The following is a 13,588-nucleotide window of genomic DNA, read 5'->3' as shown; positions in this document are numbered from 1 at the left end:
GTGGTTTTGAAAAATACTTCCACTGTATGTACACATAAACACACAAACATATATATAGAGAGAATATAAGCTGCTGACTTACCATACTTGCAAGGACTGTTCACATCTCATAGTGAGGGGCAGTTGCCTATTTATATACAGCGAGGAAACAATGGTCAGTGCAAAGGTAGGTGATGTAAATGTGAGCACCCAGGGTGCCAGTGGACACTCTAACCTGTTCCTACCATCGATCAGAAGGTGTCACCTCAAAAAGCCTGCAAAGGCTTGTTTTGTGCACTGACGGACGTCGGCATCTTGATCTCCACTGTGCCAGTGTAAATTTTAAGAAACTCCAGCAGATACACTAGTTACTCCACATTGGCACAGGTGTCATGGGAAGAATTTGCCTTCAGAGCTGGCAGGCCATCAAGAAGCAGTGGCGAAAGGGCACATGTGAAGCAAGGCAGCCGCACACTATTGTTCGCCTGACCTGCTGCAAGGAGATCACCCTTGGTACAGAACAGGTCATTCATACAGTGCAATGGTGTGGAGACGTGGCCACTGTTCTCAGACTGATTTATTATAATTTCTATTATTTTATATGCGACACATTATTTTGTCCATACTTAGTGAGCTGCAGGGCCTAGCTGTAGAGTGCTGTATCTCTCAGTTGCTGAAGCAAAGCCAGGCTGAGGAGGCAGAGACAGATCACCATGAACAGATAGCACCTTTTTGACAGCAAAAGTGAGATGAGCTGTGTGTGGATTGCCTTGCTCCAGAACTGAATGTAACAGTCAGGATGCTGTTTACTCATGGATTCCTGACAGCAACAATAGTGATGCTAAGGACTGGGTAAGGCAAAGGAAGAAGAGTTCCAGTTTTCTTCTACCTTATGCATGCCCTGCCTCTGAAACAGCTAGGATCTTGCAGCATTATTTCTGGAGATCATGAGGACATTTTTCCACAGGTGTTCTGGGCTTTCACAATTAGACTGTTGCAATACACAGTATGTGAGGCTACATCTCAAAATTAGCCAGGAAAACTTGCACAGATTCCAGACTGTCTGCAGCTGTGTCAGGGACTGTAGGAATCCACTGCTTTGCTGAGCTGAAGCACAGGCATAACAAGTTTTAAAAGTTACCAGGGGATTCCCAGCATAATGAGTTGAAATAATTCTATTAGCACGGGTCTTTCAGCAAGCCTTTCCTTGATTAGACACCTTGGTTACTCATCAGCTTCCACCGATTGACAAACGGAGGAAGCAAAGCTGCCCCGGAAAGGGTTTAGGGATAAAAGGCACAGTGGCAGAGCACCTGCCTTCTCTAGAGGGGTCCAGAGGAAAGGAATGAGTGTGGGAAAAGTGGCTGCTGCTTGCTGTGACAGAGGATTTAATTTATGTAAGTTGTTTGTTTTTGTGCACTTAGAAAGAAGTTTTAGAGCTTTTATAGTAGTTTACTTCTGATCTTGTAGAGCAGCTGGTATTTTTATGTTAACCTTGTGATTGTGGTAGATTACACTCTGTGTGGTTCTGCTTTAGGAAATAGTTGTGGTATCTAATGAAGTGTCTTAAGGAAAAACTTCTTTTGTAATCCTTAAATGAACGAACTTCAGTCTGAAAAGAATGGTTTGTTCAAAATGACTTTGACTCTTAGAGGAAATCAAGTGAAGCAGCAATTTCTCTTACGCTATTAAACCCTTAAACATGGGATCATATTGAAACTTCTGGCCTGTCCCTAATGTAACTCTTAATCTTGTACTGTTTCTTGATGGTTCCCTGTTAAGGTGTATAGTATTGGTAACAATAGTGTAGCTTCTGACTCGAAGGGCATGGTGCATTCTAAATGATTCACTTAAAATATAAGTTCACTTTTTTATTTCTTGAAAAGAAGTAACGATGTTAATAACTGTTTTATTACACCTGTTGTTTCTCTGATAGGCAAGTGCAGTGTGATCAAAGCTATTGCTGCCAGAAGTGCCTGGTAGTGCTATTTCCTTAACCTGATGTGTACATTTCAAGTGTGCTCTATGCCTTTTTCCATTTTTTATTATTTGTTGTTGTTGTTATTTTCTTTTTTTTTTTAAAAAAAAGGCAGCTTAAGGCCATTTTGATTGTAGACTTGAGAATGAAGAAACCAAATACTTCTGAAAGTCTGTAACATTGAGAGAGTTGTTTATGGGATTTGTAACAGAGTAGGGACTGAACCTGTTTCTCTGTTAATGTTTGTGCTGACCTGCTCAGAAATCTTCTCTTGAGGCAAATAAGGTTTTCCAGGTCAAGTACGTAATGAAGGAGTAGAAAGGGTTTTCTCCATTGTGTAGGTGTCAGTGAACAGTGCCTCTCAGGGCTGTAGTACTGTGTCCTTTGTGGGTCCCTCTGTTAAGGGATGGCTTAGTTTAGCTTGCCTGGCTGAGGACTGCTCCTCCTCTATGATGTGGCCCTTGTCTATGAGAATATACTCCGTTGTTCATCTGAGTGCAGTAGCACTGGAGTGATCACCCCTTGTGCCAGGTGGTGCCATCTTCCCTCTGCAACAAGGATTCAGGATTGACTTCCTGATGCTTTCAGGTTATGCATGTGTATGCTGCCCAAATCCTGTCCCTAAAGGAAATTTAAAATGAACATTTTTCTAGCTCTAACTTGTTCTCCCTATTAGTTCAAAACTCTATTAGTCTGGGGCAGATAGAGAAGGTTTTTGTGTATGTGTGAAGCACAGTGTGTTGTTTGTTGCTTTTTTGTTTGTTTGTTTTTTTACTGAGTTACTTCCAGTTGTTCAGCCTATGAGCATACTCCGTTTTGTCCAGCATGCCGGTGTGTCCAAATGCTCTTTGAAGCAAGAATTGAGTTTTCTAATTGCTGCTCTTGCAATAGGCCTGACTCTTTAAACTGATCAGCAAGATAACATAAATATAATGTAATAACTCCACTTTGTTGAAGAGAGGTAAACCTGGCTTTTTTCCTTCCTTCAGTTCTGGGCTTGGTAAGGGGAGAATTTAGGCCTCAGTCTACGTGTGTGTAGATCCCAAGATTCTGCTTGCCTTCAGCAGGAATTGGCCCTCACATAAACACTGAGTCTGAGTCCAGAGCAGCTCCCTCTTATTTGTTGGTTTTGCTATACTTGTGGCTCATTTCTCCCCCTCTCCTGGACAATGGACTGCAAAGCCCAGGGAACTCCAGCTGGAACAGGCACGTGTGCATGTCTACAAGTTGGTGTTATGTGGCATTATGGTTATTGGCAATGCTTAGATGACAGTGCTTATGGGTCACTGCTTAGGGATGGATACTGGCTGAAATAAACATCCGTTTCCCTGTTGGATAGGAAAAAACTACTGGAGGAATGGAGTTGCTTTTATTGCATCTGTTACTATCTTTGGTGTAATCTAGTCTGTATGACCATACAAGGGACTAACTCTAGCCTTGGTTTGTCATGGAAAGCTTGTTTGTGCCAGTGATATCAAAGTGCAAAAGGAAGAGAAAAACAAGCTTAAATATTTCCCACCCACCTCTCTCTGACCCAGTGAACAAGAGCTCTGTCTATTCAGCATTGTAATCTGTAGGTATCTGACCACTGCTTGCCTTCACACAGAGGAGTGTCTCACACCCCTTCCAGGGGGCTCCAGTGGTGGGAGCAGTACTCTGGTTTCTCTTCAGATCATATAAATCATCCCAAAGACAAGAGCAGCCCATACCCTTGAAATGTGGCTGCTTTGCAGGGAGCTGAAAGTAAGTCCTGGTGTCAATGCGATTAGATGCAGCTGGTCCTGAACTCTGTGGGAACCAGTAACAGCAGCTCTGGGCAGATGTCCTTGACTGAAGAGTCTTTAAACCTCTTGGGTGTGACTTGTTCCACATGTGACAAGGGACTGTGTACTGGCACTGCCATAAAGCACTCAAATAGCTGGACTTTGAGGAGCTCCTTCTTTCTCTAATCTTTCTCTAATGTTACCAGACATAATTTCCATTCCCAGACTGCTCCTGACTGAGGCATGGATCTCTAATCTTAATGTTGAGGGGGGAAAATTACTCCTAAACTGAGTCTCCCCTCTTCTCATTGATGCTAGGCAATGAGGCCTTCTTTTAACTGACTTCCTGATGCTGGAGCAGGAACCTGTAATATCGTAACACTATCCCTTATTTTGACAACTTCCAACATTTCAGTACTTATTTCAGTATTTGTCAGCTTTCCTACACTTACCAAGCATATGGTAGAACCAGGGAAGTTTTGGTCTCTTGACTGACTAGGAACAAAGCCCAACTGCTTTGTGTGCTTGCATCCTCACATGTTCCATCCTCTGTGTTGCACGTGCCTAGGATCTTGGGTAGATGCAGGTGGCCCCAAATGATTTAGGAATTAAATCCTTTCAGGAAAGAAGCTGAAGCAATACAAATTCTCATTAACAGTGTGCTAGCTCTCTACTAGATGATACCTAGGTAGAAATACAGAAGTCATTGAGCTTGCTGTACTTGTACTCCATAGTTCTGACTGTGAGGATCTCAGTCTGTCTAGCAGAGCAGCTTCCTGTAGACTATTCCCCTCACCCCCCACCCCACCCACCCTTCCCCAGTGAGTCTAATCGCCTAAGGATGGTACAGTCAAAAATGAGTATACTAAAACTGCAGTTCTTGATAAGAGGTCTGCAAGAAGGAAGTCTGTCACTGCATGCTTTAAAGCATGGGATCAGTCCCATCAAACTCTTTAGTCTTTTTTTTTTTTTTTTTTCCCCCTCTGGTAACAATTAGAGATGCTAATATATCTACTACCTGAATAAAACTTTGTAGTGTTATTATTGAGCTTTCTTTCTCCGCTAACAAGGATGCTTTAAGTTTTTGGATTCTGACAGACTGGCCTACTTAAATTTACTCAGTCCTGTCCATGACAGCTCCTTGGAGTTTTTCCCTTTATTAATAGATTACGAATACTTCTAAAAAGATGCTTGCATTCCTAAACCTCACTAGAACAAATGAAGTTCCAGTCTGCCAGCAGCATTAGGATCTAAGTTTTCATGGTATCTGTACATCTGGCTTGTTCAGCCTTTCTTTCCAGTATAGGAGCACTGCTGCGGAACTAGGATGCCATCTAGTGACTCACTGTTTTTTAGCAGAGAAGAGAACAAAAATGAAATTTCGGATCTGTCACCTTTGTACATAAACAGCTGTACTAATGTAGCTGAGTTGTAGCTAGCTCAATCTATTCTGCCAAGTTGTTGATACTTCCTACAACACTTGCTGGAAAAGTTAGATACCCTCTGAAGTCCTTGGCTCCCAATGAGCGGCACCAAGCAAAGTGTTACTGGCTTGATACTCTTCATTTCTGATACAGTTTTGGTTGTTCTAAGTTTTTAACCCCTTTCTACTGAAGAGGGTTGGAAGAGTCCCCCAGTTCCAAGTGATACTCAGAAGGGAGTGAGGGAAGATGAGAAATATTGACTGATAGAAAGAGACTATATTCTAAAAACCTAGGCTTGATGCAAACAATGTAGCCAAAGTAGATAATGAATTTATAGGTGTTACGCTCACAAATGTTCCTTTCAGAACCCAATATTACAGAACTGATCTCTTATTTAACTTTTTTTATCATTTGCTGTTAATATTAGGGAATAATGCTAGTACTGCTTTGAATTAACTTGTTCAATAGCCTGCCTTACACAGCTGAATACTAGAAAAAGGAAGAAAAAACTGAGATGGAAGGGGAAGAAAGAAGCCTTTAAGAGGTCAGATAAACCCATCTGAATTCAGATATCTAAAGGTTTTCTGAGCCATTACTTTTATCAGCAAAACAAAACTGCTTGCTTTGGTAGATTTGTTTTGTCTTTCGTGGGCTAGGATAGAAATGGGAGACCTCTCTGGACTTAGAAACATAGGAGGCTGTTCTTAGAGGCTGACTTCTTCACGGTGGTAAAGGAGTGCAGTTCATCAGTGTTCTATAATGGAGATCTACATGAAGTAATGATTATGCAAGAGCACTGAAATCCTGATGTGTAAAAACCCATGTTAGTGGCTGAGAACTACATGCTGTAAGAAACAAGATGTTGAAGAATTTGGATGTGGGGGATAAATATTAAAGTAACCCAGTCTTATTGAGTGTTTTAGATTGGTCATATGACTTGCGTGTTCTGGAGTTTCATATAAATTACTATTATAAAGCCCATTAGTTTGCCCTAAAATAAACCACAGCTTGGCTTAGTGAAACATGTGCACAACAATAGATTTGAACAGAAACTTTCAGGCCTTCAAAAGGTGCCAAGGCAAACTTTCCTGCATACCAACAGAAGCATTAATTAAAACCAAAGTGAACATGCTTAACAGTATTTAAAAAAAAAGCAGCACAAAGCAGAATGTGAGCAGGAAATTTCTAGCTTGTAATGTAAATAAGATATGTACATTCCTTATTTATGATTGTTTAAACTGGATTTTAATTTTAAGGCTTGTAAAAATCTTAATGGGAACAATAAATAAATGGGTGTAAAAACTATTAGGATTTAAGTGATTAACACTCCTTAATTGGAAAATTTCCACCAGATTATGGCATATGTGTTCTGTTGTTAGGTTCAAATATATTTTGTAGGGTAAGCATAATATTTTGGCTTTAGAGCAAGAATGTCTTATTGGTATTTAAAAGTCTTGCCTCAGAAAGAATTACTGGGATTAGAGGGATCAGGATCAGCCACCTGAAATTTCATTTCTTTTTCTAGTAAGGCTAGTGGAAGTGTTGCATTCTTACAGATAGGGAGATGGTAATGGGCATAGAAGAGAGGACATAGTCTCTTCATTCTGCCTGGGGCTATGCTTGGACTCCCAAGCTTCTGCAATCTGTTTTAAAATTTTTACATGTCAAGATAATGGTAAACTCCTATGCAAATGTTTTCTTTACTCTACATGGAGCTAGTGGTGTTATTACCTAAAGCTTGAAGGCTGGGACTGAGAATGTATTCTTTGTAGGGGACTGTAGCTATGTGGATTGAAGTAGAGAAATGGCAAGTCAAAAACATTACTTGGCAGACTTGGCAGAAGTGGGAGGAGCAGAGGTTTTATGCTCTCCGTCTGGAAGGCTTTATCATCCTGCCTCAGCTAGGTTCTTTGCTAGAGAAGGCAGCCAAGTTTCTGCTGTGCTTCTGGTGTTCTGAAACTAGATGTGATAAGTAACATTATCGTTTCCCATGCTGAAGCTTTGAGCAGAAAAGAGGAGAACAGACAGCTCCCTGGAGATATTTTAGTTTAGATGTGAATCTTATTTTTGCATAGTAGACAGGGTAGATCCACATAAAACAATAATTGTCGGATGCTAGAGAAAGGTGCTTGAATGTATTTAAAATATGGTTAAATTAGTTTGAATCCAGTAGGAGTACTGGTAAGGCTGGCTTTTCTGGAGTTTGGGTACATACGTCATTAGCCTTTAAAAGGAAATTAAATCTTTGGTCACAGCTTACTCAAAACTTGATGTTCTCTATGGACATGCCTTACAACTGAATCTGGAGGTCTCTTGCAGACAGAAAGATGTCCATGCTGCTACCTTTCCTGTGTCATCTCCTATGGATGAAACTACAAAGAGTAACCCTACAATATCCATTGTGCAGTAGTTTTTTTTGTTATCCATTTCTGGGTCCTCCAGACTCAAACCTCAAGTGTTGGAGTCTGTACTGGACACAGTGTCATTAGAAAATGCCTTCAAATATGCTTTCTCTTAGCACAGGTGAATAAAGGGAGGTAAACTGTCTCATGACCCTCATGCTATTGGGGCTGGTGTCTTCCAAGCAATGCCACTGAATGCTGATAGATTATTTTGTGTATGGGAAGTCCTGAGCTTTCCAAGCAGCTGAGAGAGTGGGAAGCAGAAACAGAAGAGGGAAGCTGGTATCACTGCTTGCAATTACACTATCAGCTAAAGTTTCCCTGAGAAACAGAAGCATGTGGTTTGTGGTAGCTGAATTGAGATTGCATGTGTAAGAGTGCAGGTGTGGTTTTGAAGTAGTTCTGGCCCAACTTCAGTATCCTTGGCAGGTGCCGGAAGAGCTGGGGCTAGTCACCTAGCACAGTGAGTTGGAGCCCAGATTGTTGGAAAACACAATCTGGGTGCCAGAGTAAGGCAGGCAGGAGCAAGAGGCAGGCAGGAAACCAGTGGCCTGCACTTGCAAAATTAAAGTGATTAGTGAGCTGAAGTTTGAGGTAAAGGCCACTTCATCTTTCAAGGACAAACCTGGTAAGAAGACTGATTCCTCCTGTGAATGGGGCTCAAGTTGAATCTTTTAAAGATTAATCAGAGAATTGGCTGAGGACTGGGTTTGCTGTGTTGTAGGCATACAATACAGGGTAGGTGTTGGATCATGAAGCCCATAGGTTGGGCAGGCTTCAGGGAGACAAGTAGGATAAATGATCGTCATATGAGACACTGTCCTAGAAAAGTGTTCAGAAAGACTTTTAAGCTGCTTTTCATTGCTGTCCCATATCTTTTGGACTGTTAATTCTTCAGGTTTTCTTTCTCCAAAAAAAAAAAAGTCATGTGAATGTTTGGTGCTTCATCTGATTTTATTTTTAGCTTTAAGATACAGCTGTGTGAAGATAACAGAGCATACTCCTTGACAGTGAAGTGTGAAAGGAGAAGAATTAAAATTAGCAGCTACTGATGATACTTAAAGTCAGCTTTAATTTCAGATGTCAAGGAAAGTATAAGTTCTAACTCCATGGAGATGAGGAAGGCAGAGAAAAGAGGAAATCTTTTGTGCATACATACTCAATTTTATCACTTAGCAAGTTCTTGAGTAGATTTCCCTTGATGGCTGCATTTTTCAGTGTTTTTGAATTTGTGAAAAAAAGCCTTGAAATGAGGAGAAAAAAAAAAGATATCGCTCAAATCTAGAGCTCTTCTGTGTTAGCCCACCATCTCATATACTGGGCATGTTTTTGAGTGATCATTTTTCTCCACTACTTCATAAGTGCAGGTCTCCTTGTTGAAAATGCTTACACATTTCTCTTTATCATAACCAACTGGTGTTGAATAGCTGTCATTGGAAAAAGAAAGAGGTGATGAGACCTAGAAAAAAACAGCTTCCATTTGAGGTTGTATCTACACACTTCTAATATGAAGACACTATACTGAGGCAGTGTTTAGGGGCAGAAAAGGGAGCTCATGTGAATCTCCCAGATAAAAGGTGACTTACCCTGCTGCTTAAACAGGATGAAGAGAGAGTTGTAGCTTACTGATCTGATTTATGACCAAGGGATGTTTGTGTTTATTTGTTGCTCCAATATCAACAATACCATTGCCTTTTCTATCTAGCCATGACATGGAACAAGAATTGCATGAGTGGTTAGGTGTCACTACAGCAAAAACTACAGGCAAGCCAGTGTATCCTAGGCTGTCCCTCAGAGAGAAAAGAGGGGCAATATGTGGCTTGGGAAAGACCTGGATTAGCAGCAGTAGAAAATTCTTAAGCAGCTAAATGTTTCCTCATGAATCAGTATCTTACCTGAAACTTTAGCCCCAAGAAAAATTCACTCTTTTTTTTTTTTTTTTTAAAAAAAAAAAAAGGATTATTTTTTAAACATGGGTTTTGTTTTTTTTAGAGCAACTTCTTGCATGCTTAGTGATGATGTTGGGTTAATACGTTACTTTGTGATATGAAAGGAGTGAGAGAAGAGTCATGGTAGTTTCTCAGAGACTCCTTCATGAAGGGAAGCACTTTGTGCTGTGCTGTGGCAGCAGATGAAACCCCACAGCTGCTCTGAACTCACATGGCGCAGCAGTCAATCCCCTCCCTTGAACAGGAGCACTCATAGCAGTCCTCAGTCTTCCACTGGGAATCAAATTCATGCAGCTCTCCCTTTGAGTCATAGCAGCCTGAAAATGTAGTACACAAGCATCTGTTAGTGTCAAACACATTGCACTAACAATGCTATTGCCCGCACAAAGCGTATAGGAAATCTGCTGGCTTTTTCCATTAATGTAGTGGGACTATTATTATATAAAAACATGGAAAAGGATGTCCTCAGCTGCTCTGTTCCTTGTTGTTCTCAGCAGAACAACAAACTTCCAAAACTTATCAAACTTTCTTTATCTCAATCCATGAGCTTTTACATTTTTTCACCCCCAATTCTTTCCCCTGTCCCAGGAAGGGAGTGAACAGCTGTGTGATGCTTAGCTGCCTGCTGGGCTAAACCACAATTGTGTGTCCAAATAATTGAGTATTGCTTTTGAACACTTATTTTCTTGTAGCAGCAATCATAGTAAAAACAAGAAGTATGACTTCATGCAGATGAATAAACTAAGCCTATGCTACTTCCCTAGGCAAAATCCGTGTGTAATTTGGCCTGTGTCATGCTTCTTAGACAAATTTTTCTCTTTTATAACATATTATAAATCCATTACTCTCCATACCCCATTTTCCTCATTTTGCAGTGGTTCCTCTCCACTCTTTCCAATTATTTCTAAATTGTGATGAAATGTGCTGAATCAAATCAAATCAGGCAGTACTTGTGGTAGTGTGTGTCACGTTGAGGACAATTGACTTCTTACCTTTGATCTCATCACCAGGATTCACTGGCTTCAACGGTTCAACGTAGCAAGCAGCATTGGACACTTCCACGCTAACAGAAAGAACAAGAAGGCAGGCCAAGAAGGTTTTCTAACAAGAAAGCAGAATTATTGTGAATACTTAAGTATATATTAAAACTTCCTGGTTGTAAATACTATTGTTAGAGATAGGAAAATATATTGTGCTTTTGAACCAAAATCGAATTGTCTTGTGCATTTTATACACTTTAACATACAATCAAGAAGCCATTTAGATGAAGCAGAGCATCATTTGAGAAGACAGTCTGTCTTTCCAAGGTGTTAAAATCAGGCACTGCCTGATACAGGATTGGTAGATCCAGACACTGTCTGTGAAAGTAACCTGCACAGGGAATGTATTTTACTCCTTCCTCCTCCACATTCATTTTTCTTGTAATTATTTTCTCCATAGGATTGATCATCAACTGTCTCTGCCACTAACTGCGTGCTTGTTTAAAAAAAAAAAAAATCTTCTTCACTGGAGTCTGAAGAACTGATTGGATGTTTCAACCTAATATTGAAGGAATGAGATAAAGAACTTTACTCAAAGTTAAACCTTCATGATTTGGCCCTGTTTTAAGCAGGAGTTTAGACTAAATGACCTTCAGGTGTCCCTTCCAACCTAGATAATTCTATATTCTATAAACTTTCAGAAAAAGCTGTTGACAAAGTTTAGCTTAAATTCTGCAGTTAGTCCATCATCCTTCAATGTTAGGTTGAAATGTTTGAATGGCTTTCAGTGAGGGCATGAGAGAAATAAGTGCAATAACTCTGGGATGGAATTATCTGTGATGAGTTTAAAATCTTGGTAAGAGAAAAGATAGACAAGTAAACAATGTTTCTCTCTCTATGTCAGAGAGTAGAACTGATGACTTCTTAGAAAAAAGTTTTACCTTAGATATGGAAGGAGGGATAAACAAGCATTCAATTTTGCAAAGGTGAGGTTAAAAATCACCAGCTTGTTTGGTGGAGGTGGAGGGACAAGTTAAAGAAAATAAACCAATCTGAGCACTGAAAACAAGGGACTTCTTTGGAGAACAGGAAATCTACAAAGACAATAGTTATTTAAATCATGCAAACCTTGTGATCATTGTTTCCATAACATTTGCAGTGACACATAGGTATGAGCATCTGGTCACCATAAGCAAGTCAAGTACAAAATATTAACATGTCCTCTGTGTTCACAACCTGTACTCATTTCTAGCTTTCCCTGTAGACCAAACTCTGTCATAGAAGGGATCAGGTAGTCTTGAAACAGGAAACAATTTCAAAGAAAAATAAGCTGAAAGCTGCTGATGTAGATGTTGTTTATGGTCTGGCCCCAGAAAGCAGTATTTTGGTACAGATTTGCAGAACCCTGCTAGAATGGTATTAGTTATCAGGTACTAGGTATCAGTCTGCTAAGCCTATGAGTACACTATAGAGCTGGGAGCAGTCATACTAAGCAGTAGGTGTTGGATCAAGATTTTAAACATATCTCACTCAAATATTTTTATTTCTTGAAAGAAGAAAAGAAGATTCTAGTACTTACAGAGATTAGTTATTTTTTGTGGGGAGAACTCTGCTATATTTGAGCTGAAAAATGACTAAAAATCAAGATAACATTTTTTGAGTTTAACTAAACACTTGTATGTTACCCAAACTTTTCGTGAAAATGAAGGCCAGTGCTAGGTTGAGGCAAAACAGTTGCTTTCTGCCAGAAAAGTGATTACATCTAAACATTACTGGAATTGAAAACAGAAGGTTATATTAAAAACTTTCAACTGGAGTCCTGTTAGATGACACCCTCCTTGTAAATCCTGGAATCTTTTACCCGGGATTCTTACCTGCCTGTCCTTATCTGTCTGACTTTTGTTCTTAAGACACAGTTTCTACTTTCTCTGAGTCATTTAGAATTCTGAATACTCAGAAAAACCCAGCAGAACCTCTTCTAAAATCTGTGGCAACATATCATTGTCATTTACGATGTAAGATGTAGGGACTCACCATTCTCGTAGAATTATGAGGTTTCCAGTAAGGAACCAGCCTGAAGGAAGTTCATCTTGTCCAAGAACTTATATAGAGAGGAAACATCTGATACCAGTTCTTGAGCAAACTGAACATACATGAATAACTCCAATAAGGTTTCTGCAAAATGACCTCATGCAGTGGAGATTATTAAAATAAGCCAATTACACTCAGGAAGGTTTGGTTCTGAAAGGCACTGATGAAATAGGTGTGGCTTTTGTTCCACTCCACATTTAGAAGGGAGCTATGGGAGGTACTTCAGAAGGAATTTCAAGCCTGAGAGGAATATTTAATGCACTGAAAAACCCATTAGGGACTGTGTGGTTGTGGCTGTTGCTCACACCAATATTTTCATGCTTAATTTGAACCATCTAGATTTTAAGAGACAAATTTTGAGCAATTTTTCATCTTTCTTGTTCATCAGATGCAGGAAGGCTCTTGTGGAAAAGGAGTGGTGGTTGAAAGGATTATGTGGAAAGATGGGTTTCTGTGAAGAGTAGCTGGCATCTATGAGCCCTTAAAAAAGGGTGCTAGATGACCATTTTCTTCAGTATTTACTTTTCCATCATTTAGAAGACCCAAGTGCTGAGGCCCTCTGTGTGTGCGGTAGGCAGTGTCAGGACAGACACTCTTAGTTTTTCACTATCAGTAATTTGATAGCGAAGGAGTCACGAACAGATCTCTTTTGCTTAGTTTTGGTTTAGTTCATTCAGGTATTGCAGATTGTGTAGCTCTGATAGGAATGGGAAGGCTTCTTGTTAACAGGGCTACACAATTAGCAATACTTCAGCTAGTCTGGCTGCCTAACTCTTTTGCCTCATTGTGTGGATTTGACAGTTGAGGTTAACTCCATGCTGGGGTGACTACTCCACTTCTACCCAAACTCCAGAGTTGAGAGCTCACTCAGGATGTCCATTTGAGAAAGCCAGCATTATTGCAATGCATGTCACAGTGTGACAACTCATAGGGGCAGCCTTCGCTGGCTTTCAACTTGGTAGGCTGGGTAAATTCTCACTGCAGCATGAGAAGACTGTTTTTGTAACTTCCCCGCTCCCCCT

At 40.2% G+C, this 13,588-nt stretch overlaps 1 protein-coding gene across 1 annotated transcript; it reads right to left on the bottom strand.

The window, feature by feature from the left end:
• Window positions 1–8,481: 8,481 nt before the first annotated feature.
• Window positions 8,482–12,665, bottom strand: LOC137859246 (beta-microseminoprotein-like). Its single transcript, XM_068688113.1, has 4 exons — window positions 12,510–12,665; window positions 10,488–10,596; window positions 9,707–9,812; window positions 8,482–8,973 (listed from the first exon to the last, which is right to left on the bottom strand). Exons 1-4 carry the CDS (start codon window positions 12,510–12,512, stop codon window positions 8,844–8,846), a joined length of 348 nt encoding a protein of 115 aa, XP_068544214.1. The 5' UTR covers window positions 12,513–12,665; the 3' UTR covers window positions 8,482–8,843.
• Between the last annotated feature and the right edge of the window lie 923 nt (window positions 12,666–13,588).

This window comes from Anas acuta, chromosome 7, assembly GCF_963932015.1.
Source record: "Anas acuta chromosome 7, bAnaAcu1.1, whole genome shotgun sequence".
NCBI lineage: Eukaryota > Metazoa > Chordata > Aves > Anseriformes > Anatidae > Anas > Anas acuta.
This window is presented reverse-complemented; position numbering and strand designations above follow the sequence as displayed.